Below are 18,023 nucleotides of genomic sequence, written 5' to 3'. Positions count from 1 at the left end.
CCTGCATCTCCTATCTCTCAGTGTTGTGTGCATACCTTCTTCCCCTTGAAGAAGAAAAAAGTCTGAGTATCTACTGATAAAAAGGCCCCACGCTAAAGGTGTAATGACAGCTCTCAGACTTGAGCATTCATTACCACCAAGGAAAACATCCCTGGTTATCAGATTGGTGACAGGTTATCACAGGTTAACAGCATGGACTTTAGGTTTAAGAAAAATCAGCCTTCTCACCCAGAATATTGTTTTGGGCATTACTTCACTATTGTTTCCTTACTTGTAAAACATTTAAATGCTTACTTAGCACAATACTAGTATAATGTTAAGTAGTCAATAAATGTTAACATTACATATCAACTATTTTGTTAAAAAACATTGAAAGATGAAGGCTCTCTTCAGATCATACTTGCACCAGTTACTATGATCTGAAGCCCTCACACAGGTGGCTTTTTCCCAAGAAAAATGGTAGGTCTGGTTCATAATCTACAATGAAATGTGGATTATTCTACTTAAAGGTAAGCCTAGAGGAAATAAAACTGATTACTGAAAAATGTGCTCTGTTGTGCTCCTTAGTGTTATTTGAAAGCATTTTTCATTATCTTAATAGTTGTCTTAAAACAGGTGTGCTATTTGCATTAAACACCTGAAAATATACCCACTACACGAAGTTTTCCCTTTTAGGGCCAATGCTTGATTGTCTCTGGGCATATTAGCTCATATTTCCTATCTTTCAAAAATTTGCTTTTAAATTATAATTGATAATCTCTTAAGGAAACTTTTGATTAGTCCAAAAGACTGAAACAAAACGTTAGTAAGCCAAAATAGTTGATTCTCATTATTAGTAGATTCCTTGTTTGCAAATTCACAATCACCCAACACCCAAAGTGATGCTTGCCTTGTTTCAGTTACCATACTGTAAATAAGCATTCCTTCTGTGGTCCAGTTAATGCTAAGTTTTTCACATTTTTGTGCTTATTGGTGATTTTCCTGTTTAAGATGGCCCTCAAGCCTAGTGAAGTGCCGCCCAATGTTCCTAAACACAAGGCTGTAATGTAACGACAGGAGTTAGTGTTGGTTGCAAGTTTAACGTTAATGAATCAACAACATAAGGTCTTTAAATAGAAACACATATAAAACAAGGTTATATATTGACTGATAAAAACATGACCCAGAGGGTCAGAGGAACCTTTATTTCCCCTATGAACACATGGTTCAATATTTTCTAATTTCATTGTTTAGAGTAACTTCATAGAACATTACTACTTTGAATAACAAAGTGTACCTTCATATCCCTTCTCCCTAGAAATAACTCAAAAGATTTATCTTACATAAAAGCCATGGCTGCCTTAAGCTGGTGCTTTCTCCTACTCTAAATCAGAAACGGGAAGATAAAGAGCAGGTATAACCCAAATCTGAAGTGCTGGTAAACACATTCTGACACCAAACAGGACTGCCGCCACTATTTTGATCTTAACTGACCTTGAAAGTCTTGTGTTCTCCATTAATTAGAACTTTTAAGATGATGTAGGTAGTATACTTTATCATCTTACAGCTAACAGTATTCTTGCTGGTGGCCGCAGACTTTTACTTCAGATGTTTTTACAGGTCCACTAGTTAAGATCCTTCTATATTTTATGTTAGATCAATAGTAAGCCAATTTACCCATAAATGTTATTTAAATATGTTTATAAATTCTCCAATAGTCCATGCTGAGTATTTTCCATAAGTGAGAGCATTTCAGATTTTAGTTTTGCTAACGGTGTTTAAGCTTAGTCATAACAAATGCAAAAACTTACTACATAAAAACCCAATAATTTACAAACTTTTGGTTTAAGTGGCTAGTTCAATACATTGTAAATACTTCTTGATTAAAAACAAGACCTCTACTGTCAAATCTTACACTGTTAACAATTTTTGTATGAAGTCTAAATTCTGCCAATTATATATATAATCAGATATATTTCTTAGGTCAAAGTTGTGGCTAAACTCACTTTTAAAATTTAAGGTTCCAAGCAGTGGGGTTGGTTTTCTCAACTTTGAGCAGCCTTTTCTCCCAATAGGATGAATCCCTCCTATAACAACCTGTGCAAATTTTATCCTAATATCACACTGTATTTTAATTACCAATTTTTCACTATCCCATTAGATTGGGGGCTCCTTCACAGCCAGAGACGGTCTAATTTCTATTCAAGTGGTATCTATAATTACTGAATGTTAAATCTCCAAATACTCTATAATCTCATTTAAAATCCTCACATTCAAAGAAGAAACTTCTACCAAAGCTTTGGTTTAGTTTGTGCCAAATCATTTAAAATTTGTAGCTTTGAGGCATTTTATTATAAAAAGCTAGCACTTGTATACATAAACAAGAACTTAAAATTTGTCACACATTTACTTCATTTTTTAGCTTGACCTTCTAGTAAATCTTTAGCTTCATTGATTTTGGCTGCTATATAAGGAGATCCTCCTATAGGAAGAAAGAAAAAAGGAATAGTTATAATACGGCTTCTCAATTTCTGCTTGGTGAACACTCTCGTTTAAAGGATTCCTATTGCTTATCTGAGAGGTGGAATTCGCAGAAACAGCATTTTGACTTTTTAAAATAACTATGACACAGCAACCAGATGACCAAATATATGGTAATATCTTTGACCAATGGGAAATGAAGTAATTCACATGAAGATTTCCACAAAAATGGCACCTTTAAAGACTTAAACTGACAGAAATAGGATTAAAAAACCTCTACATATGTGACCTTGAAATAGTTACTATTTATGATGATTGTCATAAATGAGCATGAATTTATTGTACTATGTTACTTTGAAAATGTTCTCAGAGGTTTCTGAGCTTTGTTGGAAAGCCCCCCCCCCCCCCCTATGATTTGTACTCTTTTTCTGTCCTTTACAAAGGTTTTTCTCTCTTCCTGTTAATTGTGCCTTATGATGTTGGGTGCTTTCCTACTACTACGCTAGAGCACTGATTCTCAAAATACAGTTCTCAGAGCAGCAAGCATCAACATCCCAATAAGAAAATACAGCTTTACAGGCTCCATACTACACTTAATGAATCAGAAGCCCTTCAATAATAGAAGCTAAATTTTGTAAAGGAGGCTACTGCAGTCCAATACCAAACAATCACAGCCCTGTTTAAACTCAAAACATTCTTAAAAGGGCCTATGCGTTTCTGAGGATTTTGGGATCTATATTTTGGTATTCCTACTAATTATTTGCTTTCAACACAGTCAAGTCTGCTTAGAAATATATCAGAAACAAATCTTACAGGTTTCTAGATATGGATAGAAATGGATAATGATTAGAAAAAATTTTTAGTTTCCTTAACTGAAACTTAACATTTCCTTTAATAATATAGACCCCCCCCACCACCAAAACCAGCAGTATTGATAGTACTGACTAGTAGAAGTCACATTTTATCACTACTGCAGATCTGAAAATGGTAATGTTATCACTACTTTCAAATTAACAGTAGTTACTAGATAAGCTTATTCTATAAATTTTTCACTCAGGATTTATTCTTTTAAGACATTGGAAAATGGATGGATCCAGCCTGGGCAACAGTGCTCACAGATTTAGGCATTTCCCTTGAAATAGGCAAGAATTAAATATGAAATTGTTCTAGTAACAGTCACTCATGTACAAGAATTTAATGGCTACTTACCCTTGTCTGGGTGGTTTAAAAGCATAATTCGTCGATGAGCATCTCTTATTTTTCCTTTATTGGCAGTAGGGCTAATTTAAAAAGAAAAAGGTGTAGTTTACCTCTGGATCACATCAAAAAATTGTACATAAAGGCCAATTAAAGATACTGTGAAACTGGAGTCAAGTCAACACAACAATATGAAAATGGTTTAGGAACCTCTTCCCTAACATACAAGGATGATGAATCTTCTGAATCAGGGAACTAAATAGCTCCTTAGGAAAGTAAGGCATTCCCTTTTTTTTTTTAAGAGATTTTATTTGAGAGCATGAGAGAGCACAAGTGGGGGTGAGAGGGAGGAGGAGAGGAAGAGGGAAAAGCAGACTCCCCGCTGAGCAGGGAGCCTGACATGGGGTTTGATCATGACCTGAGCCGAAGACAGACACTTGACTGAGCCACCCAGGCACCCCATAAAGTCATTCATAAAAAATTAGTTGAGGGGCACCTGGGTGGCTCAGTCAGTTAAGTGTCTGACTCGATTTTGGTTCAGGTCATGATCTTGGGGTCCTGGGATAGAGCCGCTCTGGGCTCTGAGCTCAGCACGGAGTCTGCTGCTCCCTCTCCCTCTGCTCCCACCACTCATGCTCACTCGCTCTCAAATATTAGTTCAACTTTATAATCATTATAAAAAGCATGTTTAAGTATCTGGAAGTGGAGAATTTCACTACAAAAGTTATAGAGAACACTGCGCGCTGCAACCATCGGTTTAAAAGTATCTGAGTGAAATAAAAAGTGCTTATGTGCCAGTGTGCCTTCTCAATGTACTTTTGTAGGGAGTGTTTAGATCTTACGATGTATGTTAACACTATTATAAGTCTTAATAAAAGGTCTTTCTACATTTGCTCATAGTTCTAAGAGTTGTACAAAAATGTTACAAATATTAGAAATTACCTTACGCCTAGTATTAATGCTGCTTCTCGTTTTGTCATTTTGGGTTCAAACCCACCTCTATAATAGCCACCACTGAAGGCCTGAAAGAGGAAATGCATCCGTAAAAATAATTATTAGAATAAACTGAAAACTGCTAAAAAAAAGTGTTGAAAATGTTCATAGCAGAAAAATTAAGACATTTCAGAGAACCTTAACTGCAACTCTTACGTCATTTTAACTTTACAAGTAGCAAAGAATATTTTAATGATTTAAACATCCCTCAGAAAAACTATCTTAAAAATGTAAGACAAAGAACAGTGCCTCAAAGCCAGTTCTTGGAATAAAGGGAAGATTATTCCATGTTAGCTATGTTATAGATAAAATTTGATCTACGAGGGGTGCTTGGGGGCTCAGTCAGTTAAGCATCAGCCTTTGGCTCAGGTCATGATCCCAGAGTCCCGGGATGGAGCCCCACATCAGGCTCCCTGCTCAGTGGGGAGTCTGCTGCTCCCTCTGACACTTCCCTGTCTCATGCTCTCTCTAAATCTTTAAAATTTAAAAAATTTGATCTAAGAATATGTTAGAAACACAAGTGCTTTAAGAAAAGGATTTGGAGATCTTTTCAGATGAGTGGTTTAAGGGTATTTTGAGGTTAAAGGTAACTACTAAAACAAGACTTTAAGATACGTATTGAGAAAATCAGGCTACCAGGTCTTGTGACCTTGTTACGTCAGAGATGATATTGGTAAAATCTACCATCACCCTATTCTGTCACATTCAATCACAACAATAAAAATAAATACTGAACAAGCTGTCACAGCCAAACATCACATCCACTCATACTCTATAGCCTACTTAACTCCAGTGCTACCCAAGAATCTTATTAGGGAGTGCCAGGGCCACACAGTTAAGAATGGATCACCTCAGACCCCTAGATCTCTCCGTGTTTGTCATGCAGAGCGGATAAGGGAAGGCAAGAATTTGGACAAATGCTGCAGAAGTTAACAGTATCTAAACAATAAAGTGATATTAATTTTCATGATACTAGAATTGTGTTAATACCCCAATTCTGTCATACAAAACATTTTTTTAGGACTAACAATATTACAAAGCTCAGAACTTCTAAGAAAACCCTTTTTGTGGGAAGGAAGAGAAGGGGCCCAAAGCAATCTCTCAGAACTTGATGGATGTTTGGAAATTTACCCTCTTCAAGTGTGACTCTAGGCTTCATATACAGGAATTAGAATTAGCAAAAATGTTTAGTAAGTCTTACAGATTTTGGTAGACTCTGAAAAACTTGTTTTACTTGCGGCTCCATATGTTTCATGGCTTGCAAAACATAACGGCCTAAAAACAAAAGCAATAGACTAATTAAGAAATCTCCAACCTCCCCTACTTCACTTCCACTCCCAAACCATAAACAAACCTGCAAATCCTGCAGCAGCAATGGTCAGTCCAACTGCTACCACTGTACTGGCCTGGTAAAGGAAGCAGAGTCAACAGTTTACTTCTGGAATTCTCACCCTTCCCTATCGTACCTATTGTCCCATCCCAAACTCATTACAAGTTTTATTTCAAAAGGAGAAACAACTTTTAGGAAGTAGTCTGTCCATGATCCTTTAACTGCAACTTTTATCTCCAATTCATTGTAAAGGTATGGGATTTTCACTGTGAAAGACAAGAGCGAGTGGATTTGCTTTTACAACAGTGAAAAAGATTACCCTCCCTTTGAAAACCTCTCACCTCCGGGCAAATGAAACCACATTAACGTTCATAAAGAACAATGGAAATAAAGTTTCCGCTAGAGAAAGAACTAAAGTCACTGTAGAATTTTGACAACACGTTTCAACGTTAAACGTGGGCTTAACAAGAATAGTTTTTCACAGCGCCTCTGGCACTGTGGCGTCTTACGGTCACTGCACAGAGGCCCAAATGTATTCAGGAAAAGATGTGTCGGCAAAAGCCAAGGGGAAGGAACAGCAAAGTAGAGAAGGTACTGTGAGGCTGTATCAGAGGAAGGGCAGATATAATCAAATGCGTTTCCACTAATCACTGGGCCTCTAGGACGACGAACCAGGGACTGGAACGCCTTGTAGAAGGGCCATATGAGAACATAAAAGCCCTCGAGGATTGAGCCAACAGCTTTGTGTCCTGGAGAGCGTGGCTCTCTGGGGCCCTGTATCTCCAGCCCAGAGTCGCAATGGGGAGACAACCTCGGCTCCCCTCCTCCGAGATCGCGACTTGAGATTGAGGCCTGGGCCTGAGATCGCTAAGGAGACCAGAAGGCCGCACTCACCATGGCTCTGGCTCGGCTCCCCGGCCTCCACCGAGAGCGCGGTTCATCCCAGCCCAAGGGCCGCAGCCACCAACTCCCACTCCTCTACCAGACAGCAACGCGACCACCACCAGCCGGCACAAACCGCCCAGATACGGACGCCCCAGGAAATACGACAGTAGCCGCCGCAAAAAGGTCGAAAACTGTCGTAAAAGGGGACGCAGTGGGCCAGAGGGAAAAGGTCGCTCAAGCAGTGGGCAGGTGCAGAACACGACTTTAGATTGGTTGAAGGGTGGGCGGCTTGCCTCCTTACTTGGGCTCAGAGCTGGGGCTTCTCTGTGTTTTGCACTTTGCTACCGGGCCGAAGGTGCTTGGAAATTCCTGTGGGGAAAGGTATTGGTGCAGAAGGGCGAGAACAAATACTGTGTAGCCTTACTCAGAACGCCCCCCGCCCCCCACTTTTCATCAAGTCCATTCGCCTTTCATTTTGTTTATAACTGTCAAGGGTAATGAATATCCTTAAAAATGCCGTAACAGTTCCACCGTGAAGCCAAATAAATACGCAACAAGCCAGTATAGCAAATGAGAATATGTCCCAGAAAACCAAAACAACAAACCAAATTGTGTTTCAGGGGTGCTCGGTAGCATTTTCTTATTTAAAATAATTTTATTTTAATTTGTGACTTGACCTTGTATAAATATTTGAGGTTTTGTTTTGTAGAATGGAATTATAACTTCAAAGTCAGTTAATATTCTGATCATGGGATTCCCCAAATCCCAACTGAAAAATGCTATTTAAAATTTCTCTTCCTCTCCTCAAAAACTAAGGTTTGGTTTTGCCATTACAGGGCATCAGTTTCATATATCCCTCCATAAATGCTTGAGAAGAGGAAAGTAATGGAGACAGTAATGGAAGTTTTACAATGTTTGATCAAGTAAGTTTGGAGTTACTTTCCACTTAGAACTTATAAAGTATTAGAAATCGGTTTACATTGCAATGAAATTCTGCTTTGATGAGCAGGTTGCATATTAAACAAGTATGCAAATTTGTTGGCCTTATTTTCCCCATCTGTAAAAAGATTCTGCATTTGGATCCTTAAGAATTCATCTAGCCCTGAGAGTTTTGTAATGTAATTTATTGTCAACCAAAATTTCTTATGTATTATATAAAGAATTTTTTATCATGTATATTTTTGGTAGGTACAAACTATAGCATATAGGTTGCTTGAGGAACAGGTAAACGTACAGAAGCCCAGTCTCAGGAAACCAAGGATAGGTAATATAGGGAGACACTTGAAGTGGACAAGGCTCTGTTTTTGGAGGCAAGTCAAAGTAGATGTACAACCTAGTTCTGTCACTAGTTGTATGATTTTGATTAAGTTATTTCTGACTCTGAATTTTCTCATTTGTAAAACAAAGGTAATGATGACTACCTCACCAAATTTTTGTGTGGATAGAGAATTATGTACATGTATGCTCTGCATGTAATTATCACTCAGTGTGTTGGCCATTATTATGAAGCATGTTGAAGTACAAATTGGTGTGCAGAGGCCCTCCCAATTCTCATGATACCTCACTCATGGACGTAAGTCTGGTAATCTTTTTCCTTCCCACTAAGGACATGGAAAGAAGCTATAAAAGTAATCTTTTGAAATTTCCATCAGCTGATGAATGGATAATCATTCCTTGCTTCTTCTAGCTTCTGATGACTGCCAGCATTCCTTGACTTGTGACTCCATCATTTCAATTTTCAAGGAAGGTCAGTATCTTGAAATCACTCTCTACTCTGTCTTCACATTGGCTTTCTTTGTGTGTAGAATCTCCTCTTCCTTTTAAAGGATACATATAGTTGCATTTAGGGTCCAATCCTATAATCCAGGATAATCTCCCCATCTCAAAATCCTTAATTTAATCATAGCGGTAAAGACTTTGCTATGTGAGAGGTGAGAGTAGAAAGAAGTGTTCTTGGTTGTGCTTTTCAAATACTTTTTGACCATGACTCTTAGTAAGAAATACATTTTATGTTGTGACCCAGAGAACAAATACATACTTGAACACACACACACAAACACACACATGTGCACACAGAAATACACATTGAATTTAATGGGTATTTATTTATTTATTATTACTTTTTATGACTAGCACATTTTTTTAAGTGCTTGAAAGGCAAACATAGTTTAGAGCGTATAGCAGAGAAAGTGGTAAAGGTTCTCCAATAGAGAAGCTACTACACCAGAGATTTATAGTAATAGGTACAAACTATTCAGACCTCTTAAATAGGAATATGAAAGAATCTTTGAAAGGAAACAAAATCCTATATAATTTGGGGGACAGATCCGCAGCCTTATCAGGTTAGGAAGACTTGACATTGCTGAGTCACTTTCTACATTGATTCTATATTGCCTTCTTCACCTTTCCTTCTCAGTAATCAATTTATATTCTGGGACAGCTCAGTGAAGTGGCTCATTAATATGTACCCATAGAGCTCTGAATCTAAAGTGCTATGTTCTATTACTAATAGAAATCCAAGTATCAGTGAGATCATTCTTAGGTGGGTATAGCCAGGAATTCCCACGACCACTTACCCTGAAATGAAAACGACACTCTCAAATTAGTTTAAAATGTTATGCACAATCAAAAGTGATTGTTAGAGATGATCTCTCAGAGTGATGTAACCTATCATTACTTCTAGATCTGTATTAAAAACAGCAAATGAGGGGCTCCTGGGTGGCTCAGTCAGTTAAGCACCTGCTGTTGGCTCAGGTCATGATCCTGGAGTCCTGGGATCCAGGGATCCAGTCCCGTGTCAGGCTCCCTGATCATTGGGGAATCTGTTTCTCCCTCTCCCTCTGCCACTTCCCCTGCTTGTGCTTGCTCTCTCTCTTTCTCTGTCAAATAAAATAAATAAATAAATAAATAAAAACAGCAAATGACCTGACTAGAACCTGAAAGAAGATGACATAGGACTTGAGAAACTATGGGAATACTTAGAATACTAGTAGAGCTGCAGACATCTTCAGAGAAAAGCCTCCTTATTGACCATTTCATTAAAACACACTCCTCTGCTCCATTCAGAGCTGAGGAGTTTGCTGAAACCAGAGGTGACTCAGGAAACCGGGTAGTCTCCTGCTTTCTGCCAGTCCAAAGCAAACTGCTGTCTGTCTGCATGTCTTGCATCCTGAGCCCTCAAATAACTGCTCTGCGACGTTAACAATGTCAGAATTCTAATTTGCATTTCTTGTTCTAAACTATTGTTGGCAGAATGTTTGTGCTTTTCTTTTCTTTTCTTTTTAAGAATATAAAATGAATGTTTAATTCAGCATAGAAAAAAACGGAATAAATGTTCAATAAAAGAATAGTTACATAATTTGTTTCGTTCTCTGTACAGTCGACATAATACTAGTATTTCATTGCATTGTTTTAAGAATGAACTTAATGTATGTAAAGCATATAGTATATAAATAACATAATTGCTCAGAGAGCATATTATTTTTACTTCAGCTTATCTCCTCAACCCTGTAACCTCTAATTTAGCCCTTTCCAGCTCAGGTCAAAGTTCTCTGACCTGGCCCCACAATTCCAGAGAGTCTCATTATTCTGTCAATTTTTAGGCTCCAATGAGATGAGATTCTTCTGTCAACCTAATAGATACCAAGGTAAAGTATTCCTCTGTGTCTTATTTCTCACAAAGATGCGTTCTGCTGCGTCATTTTGCAGGTATTCAGTATGTCTTTCTGATGGACCTAAATCCATCTTCAGCCACAAATTGCCAACTCTAAGGAATTAGGGCTGCTTGGCCTATACCCCTGGTTTGTCCGTTTCTCTTTTGACGGCTAATTTGTCCAAGTTTTCATTTACTTCCTCTCCCTTGGGATTGTGCTTTTCTTTTTTGTCCTCTCAGAGAATATTTAACATCAGAGTTTATCAAGAAAGCCAAGTTTTCTCACAGATTGCTAAATGATACTTTGTCTTGCCAATGGCTGAACATTCAGATAACCAAGAGACAAATTTCTTAAAACATGATATATTACAAATACTTTCTTGCAGTTTTGAGATACAGCCTTCTGAGACTCCATATTCAATCCAGTGGGTTCCAAATGGATCTAAAAGGGTTCAGTTCAATTGGAAATTGATGTTGGGTGCTACAGTCAGTTCTAAGGTAACCAAATTGGAGAAAAATTATTAAAACTATATGACTGGATCTGGTTTTAGACTTTTAGGTAAGTTCACCTTAAAATAATAGGATTGTGGCATGTGGCAAGGAAACAGAACTTCTGATCAGTTATATGTCAGAAATCTTGGATGGATTTGAGAAAAAAGCAAACTTAAAGGCCCATGCATGGGCTTTATCTTACTCTCTTGCAGAGGCTGAATGGGTGAGAGGGTAAGACCACCTTTCTGATGCAAAAGAACAAACTCTCTTTTCTGCCTGAACTTGGATCAGTTCTGTGACCTTCTCTCTTGCCACAATATATATCTGCTTTCCCAGGGCCCTGGAAGCCATTGCCCTGCTGGTTTTGGAGTGTATTCAACCAAGAATCAAGTTTGCTCTTTTTGATACATAAATCATTTGTCTGATGAAGCTTTGGGTGTGCTTCTTTGTCTTTGTCATCAGCTCCCATTGCACTTGAGCAAGCTTTTCCTACTACATCTTCCTTTGCATTCAGTAATTCCTTTCAAAGTTTCTTGATCTTTAGCTCTTCAAATGTTGTGTTCACAGAAACTCTCTGAAGGGTTTCTAGGTCCATCCCACAGCTAAATTTGCTGATCATTAGTTGTTTCTTCCATTTTGCTTATCCTTTTTACCATCTCTCTTTTTTCTCAGATAAGCTGTTTACACCTCTTCCAACATTCTTTGTTAAGTTTTTGTTGCTTGGAATTTTCCTCATGGAGTCATACAATTTGTTCTTGCAGCCATCCCAAGGAATGGTTAGAAAAGACCAAGGTTCCAGAAAGATCATTAGGTATTTCTCCAAATACTACATGCTCTATCCAGGGGAGCTTGAGTGGAATCATAACCAGCAGTTCATACAGCCACTGCTGTGTCTCTAATTGGTAAACTTCTAGGGCCTCCTTTGCTGCATTCAGGTTATTTGTCACAATTTTTACTTTTTTGGATAGTGCATCGTATTTCTTTTTGAGGTTATTGGTAATTTTCTTTTCTTCATCTAAGGCCTCCTCAGTGTCCATCCTTTTCTATCAGAGTGGAAGGGCCAGTTCAAAAAGACCCATATCACAATTTGTTGGGCAAATAATATCATCAAAAACCTCATTATGAGATTCATATTCATCCTCATCACTCTCCCAGCCGGATTCTTCTTCACTTGATTCATCATTATCCTCAACTTCATCAGCATCTCATTCAACCTCCTTTTTCTGCATCCACTTACTACTCTTTTAAGACTTCCATGAGGAAATTAGCAGATTTATTGTTTTCTCCAGTGGCAGCTTGGAAGCCCATACAGAGTGACTTTTCTTGGTCCTGAAGCTTGGCAATTTCATTCTTTTTCTCTTCCATCTCTTTAAGAGTTTGATTTATTTTCCATTGCAAGTCCGGTTCCTCTCTGCCTCATGAATTATGTGCTCTTGAAGTACATTCTCCTGTTTTTCACAATTCTCGAGGAGAAGCATTTCTTGAAGTAATGTGACATGGTGCTGGTCAGATCATTTCATCTGAGTATCTAGTTTTAGTTTCTGATGCCTTGGGAGATAGAGTTCTGCGTCAAAAGCGACAGTTCTTTGATCCTGTTGGTCAAATACTGTTGCATGTATAAGTGTTTAATGTCATCCCTTTTGGTAATCTCCAGCTTCCACATCAGTTGGATCTGCTTTTTCAAATTCCATTAACTTTTTGGAGTATCTAGGCTGAGTGTTGATGCCTTTGATGATCTAGACGATTAATCTCATGTCATCAGATAACTGTCCTTTCCAGAAGAGAGTCTGAGGAATCCTCCATCTGAGCCTGCAAGACCCTGACTTTTCATCCTGACTCAAGTGCTGTTGCTTAAAACTAGGAGAGTTTCCTCATCATACTGAAATCTCTTTTCTGGAACTTCTGGGTATATCTGGGGGATTTGGAGAATAGGGATATGCTTGGATATGTGAAGAATCAACTGAATGCTCTTCAGTTCTTATACCAGGCACTGTATTTCCTTGATGACAGCCACTGTGAGGTCTTGAAGAGAGAGGATGCACCTGTTCATGTGCATTTTTTTTGAATGGGCCATGGGATCTAGGTGTCCCAGTTTCTCTTTCTTCTTTGTGGCTGAGGTATCTTATAGTATAAGGCTGTCTTCAGATTAAAGTCTCCCATATACAACTGGTCTCCTTGATGGCTTCAGAATCTTTGGAATCTTCATAGTCATCATCAGGTTTACTCTTGTACAGTTCCTTCCATTCTTTTTTTTTCACTGCTCAATCTTAAGTTGGGCCCCTTTCAGCTTTTAATATGTTTCTTCCTTTTCTCAATTTGATTTTTCACCATAATTTCTCTTAGGGTTTTAGGTAGAATTTTTTCCCTTTTTCTATAATTGATTCTTCTGGCATACTAATATTCCTACCTGTATCTTTTTTGATATCCTTTCTTTCAGCTCCCTCTTTTTCAATCCTCTCCAAATTGCTTGTTCTTCTCTCTGATTGACTTGCTCATTTGGAGTTGGAGTACTTAGGGGGATTCACAAGCTGATAGGAGGATATCTTGTGATCACTTTGGCATGGCATGAACCACAACAGTAGCATTTTCCAATGAATCATGAAATTTATTCTGTAGCTTCATGAGGCCAATTTGATATTTCTCTTCTTCCCAAGGTAATTCCTTTCCCACTTGTTGAATTTTATAAGCTGTTTTTCTGCCAGTCTCAGCATGAATTTTGGAATCTAGATCAAAATCTGTTCATTTAAACTGCATATGCTTTGGTAATTCTTCATTCATTTCTAGAAGTTTCCAAAATTTATTCCTTAAAGCTTTGAGTTTTCTCTTTCCAGCCTTTATTCTCCCACTTCTTTCATTAACTTGTTATGTTCTCTTTTTCTTCTGACATTCTCAATACTGTAGGCTTTAGGATCTTCCATATCTTCTGGAGTTGACTGTGCTTCAGTTCCTAACCTGGGAGACAGCAGTTTGGCTTTGATGGCTTTGTTTAGCTCAAATTCAGAAAATGTGGTGAAAACAAAATATTAATACCTGTTCCAGTGGTCACCAAAAAACGGTCATCAAAGCTAGGATAGATGCCTTTAATCCATAACCATAATTATTGGCGTGCATATTGAAGTGCCAGTAGTCTACCATATTTGTCAATGAAGGATTTTTCTGGCTTGGAATACTAAGACTTGAATTTCTCTATTTTGCTTTCCACAAAACATCAGTCTTGGATGCTGAAAGTGATAGTTTGGTTGGGATTATTCTCTGTGTCCTCAAGAAGAAAATCAGAATGCTCATCCTTCTTTTCTCTGATATCACTGCTTTTGTCATATGGGGGAACTCATAATGATATGGAAAACCAGAGTCATAGCCACCCAAAGAAACCCAGAACTTCCTTGGCTCAGAGTAAAGTCCACAGAGGATGTGACAGGGAATTGATGGAATAAAGATTTCCGGTAATGGCTCCTCTTCCTCCTCTTGACCCTGGAATTCCTTTTCTCCATCTTCTCCCATCTCTGCTGCTAGCCTTTTCCTCCTTTCCTTTTCCTTTGACTCCATTTGTTTCTTTCTCTTTTCTGTTTCTATTAATCTCAGAATCTTAGATTTGACACTTGAGAAATGGAAACATTTTATGCACATGTCTTTGATTTCCTAGGAAACAACATTATGATCTTCCTCTTCCTCCTTTGTTTTTTTAAAAAAGATTTTGTTTATTTATTTGAGGGAGAGAGAGAGAGCAAGCCTGAGCAAGTGGGAGAGAGCATGAGCAGGGGGGAGGGGAGAGAGAGGGAGAGGGAGCAGCGGACTCCCCACTGAGCAGGGAGTGCGACATGGGACTTGATCTCAGGACCCTGGGATCATGACCTGAGCTAAAGGCAGATGATTAACTGACTGAGCCACCCAGGTCCCCCTTTTCCTCCTTTGTAGTTGGAAATGGAGTTTCAAGAACATGGTCATTCTCACAGATAATCAGTGAAGTACTTTGAGGATGGGAGATTGAAGACCATGTTAACTGGCAAACACATCCATATTATATAATATAATCGATTGACTTATAATCCTTTTCTACCTCAAAGAAGAAGACAGTTTGATCTTTACTCCCTGTAGCTAGAATTTCTCCATTATGTTCCTAAGCTAAAACAGTGACACAAACAGTATGGGATTTGAAAACCTGTTTCAAATGAATATCTGCATTTGAAATTTTCTTCTGTCCTACAAAATTATGAGTCATTTTGGATCATAAAGTTCAAGAATTTGAACAACTCCATATTTGAATTCTACAATAATCTGTGTTTATGTGTAGCTAACCAGTTAGGGTACATAAGCAAGGGCAGTACCTCCTACTTTGAATTTCATTTGAGCCAAAGGAGTTTTGCTAGCAGAATCATAGATTCAAACAGAGCAGTTCAAGGCAGTAGTGGCCATGAGATACATGAGGGGAGAGATAGCCAAGGCTTCAGTAGTTTCAGAATAGAAGGCAAGAGGCATTCTGGGTCTTGAGTCATATTTGAAGTTTGAATTTTATGTGTGTTTAAATTAAATTTAATTGAATGGTTTTTTTCTTTTATTATGTTAATCACCATACATTACATCATTAGTTTTTGATGTAGTGTTCCATGATTCATTGTTTGCATATATCACCCAGTGCTCCATTTAATCTGTGCCCTCTTTAATACCCATCACCAGGCTAACCCATCCCCTGACCCCCCTCCCCTCTAGAACCCTCAGTTTGTTTCTCAGAGTCCATAGTCTCTCATAGTTCATCTTAATTGAATGTTTTTGAGACAATACTTATCTTTACTTCATGAGACATATGCTGGTCATTTCTATTTCTTAAAAAAATGCTGGGAAACCCTTTAAATTCACAGCCCACTAATTTGTCATGATTGGAAGTATGGAAAGCCTCATGCCATAAGATTCCACACTTGGAAATATGATGCCAGGCAAATAAGAGTTGTTTTTTTCCCTAAAAATTATGTGGCAGGCATTGTGCTATATTCTTTATGTAGATTATTGCACTTTATTCCATGACAGTAATACTTATTTCTGCTTTGCAGATGAAAATATTTTGCTGGATATATTTATTTTTCCCTCCAGATCCCTTCTCAAGGTTAGGAGCCTCTCTCTTCTTCTGGCTTAGGATTCAGTTATATCCATGATCAGAAGATCAGAAGGTAGGAGGACAGTGAGTTAATGATGTTCATTTCTCCATCTTCATTCCTGGTGGTTGCCACAGGCTGATTGAGTTTGTCCACTGAAGAATACAGTTTCTGTTGCGTGTGTGTTCAGGTAATTATTCCCACTCCTTGCTCCTTCAGGTCTAAGAATAATAATGACTTCTTTGGCCCCAGTGGCCTTACCATACTCAGGATAGTTGGCCCTCATTTGTGAATTTCTCTTAATCTTGTGTGTACCTTTGTAAACAGTCCCTTTATTAAATTCTCCTCAGTTACTCCATTTGGGTATAGTTTGCATCTGTTTCTAGCATGGATGGTGATTATTATAAGAAGCTACTTCAATAATTCAACTAGCAGTTGATGGTAACAGTGGAAATGGAAAGAAGGGCTGGACTCCTGCTTATGTGTTCAAGAAAGAACCGATAGAATTTGCTGACGGACGACGTGTAGTATGTGAGAAAAAGAAAGGATTCAAAAGTGACTCCAAAGCTGTAGTCTCGAGCAGCTGGAAGGATGGAGTTGCCACTTAATGGGACTGGAAAGACTTCGGGAAGAATAAGCTGGGGAACTTTCGTCATGTTAAATTTGAACTTAACTAGGTATTCAAAGAGTGTTTTCACATAAGCATTTGGATGTATAAGTGTGATGTCAAGAGAGAGTTCTGGGAGTCATCAGCCCGGAGATAGTCTCCAAGGCCATGGAACAGATGAAATCATCCATTGCCTGAGTGGAGAGAGAAAGAAGAGGAATAAGGGCTGTCTTGTAGAATCTTCCATGTTTGGAATTCAGGGAGATAAGGAAGAACCAGAAAATTAGATTGAAAAGGGGTGACTAGCAACGAGGTAAGTGTGGTGTCCTGGAAGCCAAATGAAGAAAGTGTTCGGTGGAGGAACTGTGTAAAATTCTGCTAACAGTCAAAAGAACAACTGAGAATTGACTACTAGAGAGATCACTGGTGACATTTCTGTGAAGAGTTTCTGTTCTGTGATGGGGACAGAAGTTTGATTGGAGTGGATTCAAGAGAGGATGGGAGGAGAAAGAGTAGAAATATGAATTATAAGACATCTCTTTCAAAGAATTTTGCTGAGGGCGCCTGGGTGGCTCACTTGGTTAAGCGACTGCCTTCGGCTCAGGTCATGATCTCAGGGTCCTGGGATCGAGCCCCGCATTGGGCTCCCTGCTCAGCGGGAAGCCTGCTTCTCCCTCTCCCACTCCCCCTGCTTGTGTTCCCTTTCTCACTGTCTCTCTTTCTGTCAAATAAATAAATAAAATCTTAAAAAAAAAAAAAAGAATTTTGCTGAGAACAGAATTTGAGAATTAGGATAGTACCCAGAGGCAGAAGCAATGTAAGGAGAGTTTTTTGTTTTTGTTTTAAGATAGAAGAAATAAAAGCATATTTATCTGCTATAGGAATGACCTTATAGAAGGGGAAATCTGACAGTTCATTGAATCACATAATCGTATAGTTAATACTTTAGTTCAATAATTTTAATAATATTAATTAGATAGCATATTAATAAATTATATAATCTAAAAATGAGAAGAAAGTATAGATACCATTTTTTCCCCCAATGGCATTGCTTTAGTAATGAGAACACAGGGCCTCAGAGTAGCTTACTGATTTCTAAAGCCCTGGCAGAGTCCAGTACCTGCCCACCCTTGCTGTCCACTTTCCAGCTGTGTATAATGTTAGGGTCATAAGATGAGCGATAAGAGGGTCACAGAATTGCCTTTCCCTGTATTTCCTGACCATTGTTTTTAGGAATTATCTCAGATCTGGATTAATGGAGTTGAAGTTCCTAACTAGCAGCCATTTAGTCTAGGGAGTATTGTTGGGGAATTTGCTCAC

General features: G+C 38.4%; 1 protein-coding gene and 1 pseudogene across 1 annotated transcript; both read right to left on the bottom strand.

The window, feature by feature from the left end:
- Window positions 1-1,142: 1,142 nt before the first annotated feature.
- Window positions 1,143-7,034, bottom strand: DNAJC19 (DnaJ heat shock protein family (Hsp40) member C19). Its single transcript, XM_028101154.2, has 6 exons — window positions 6,875-7,034; window positions 6,005-6,056; window positions 5,852-5,925; window positions 4,600-4,679; window positions 3,670-3,740; window positions 1,143-2,461 (listed from the first exon to the last, which is right to left on the bottom strand). The coding sequence occupies exons 1-6, from the start codon at window positions 6,875-6,877 to the stop codon at window positions 2,391-2,393; spliced, it is 351 nt and encodes a 116-aa protein (XP_027956955.1). The 5' UTR covers window positions 6,878-7,034; the 3' UTR covers window positions 1,143-2,390.
- Window positions 7,035-13,748: 6,714 nt separating this feature from the next.
- Window positions 13,749-15,580, bottom strand: LOC114207101 (cilia- and flagella-associated protein 44 pseudogene; annotated as a pseudogene).
- Between the last annotated feature and the right edge of the window lie 2,443 nt (window positions 15,581-18,023).

This window comes from Eumetopias jubatus, unplaced genomic scaffold (genome assembly GCF_037043125.1).
Source record: "Eumetopias jubatus isolate StellerSeaLion01/CBP00866 unplaced genomic scaffold, mEumJub1_p1.0 scaffold_1, whole genome shotgun sequence".
NCBI lineage: Eukaryota > Metazoa > Chordata > Mammalia > Carnivora > Otariidae > Eumetopias > Eumetopias jubatus.
The sequence above is the reverse complement of the archived record's forward strand: the minus strand, read 5'-3'. Positions and strand labels throughout refer to the sequence as shown.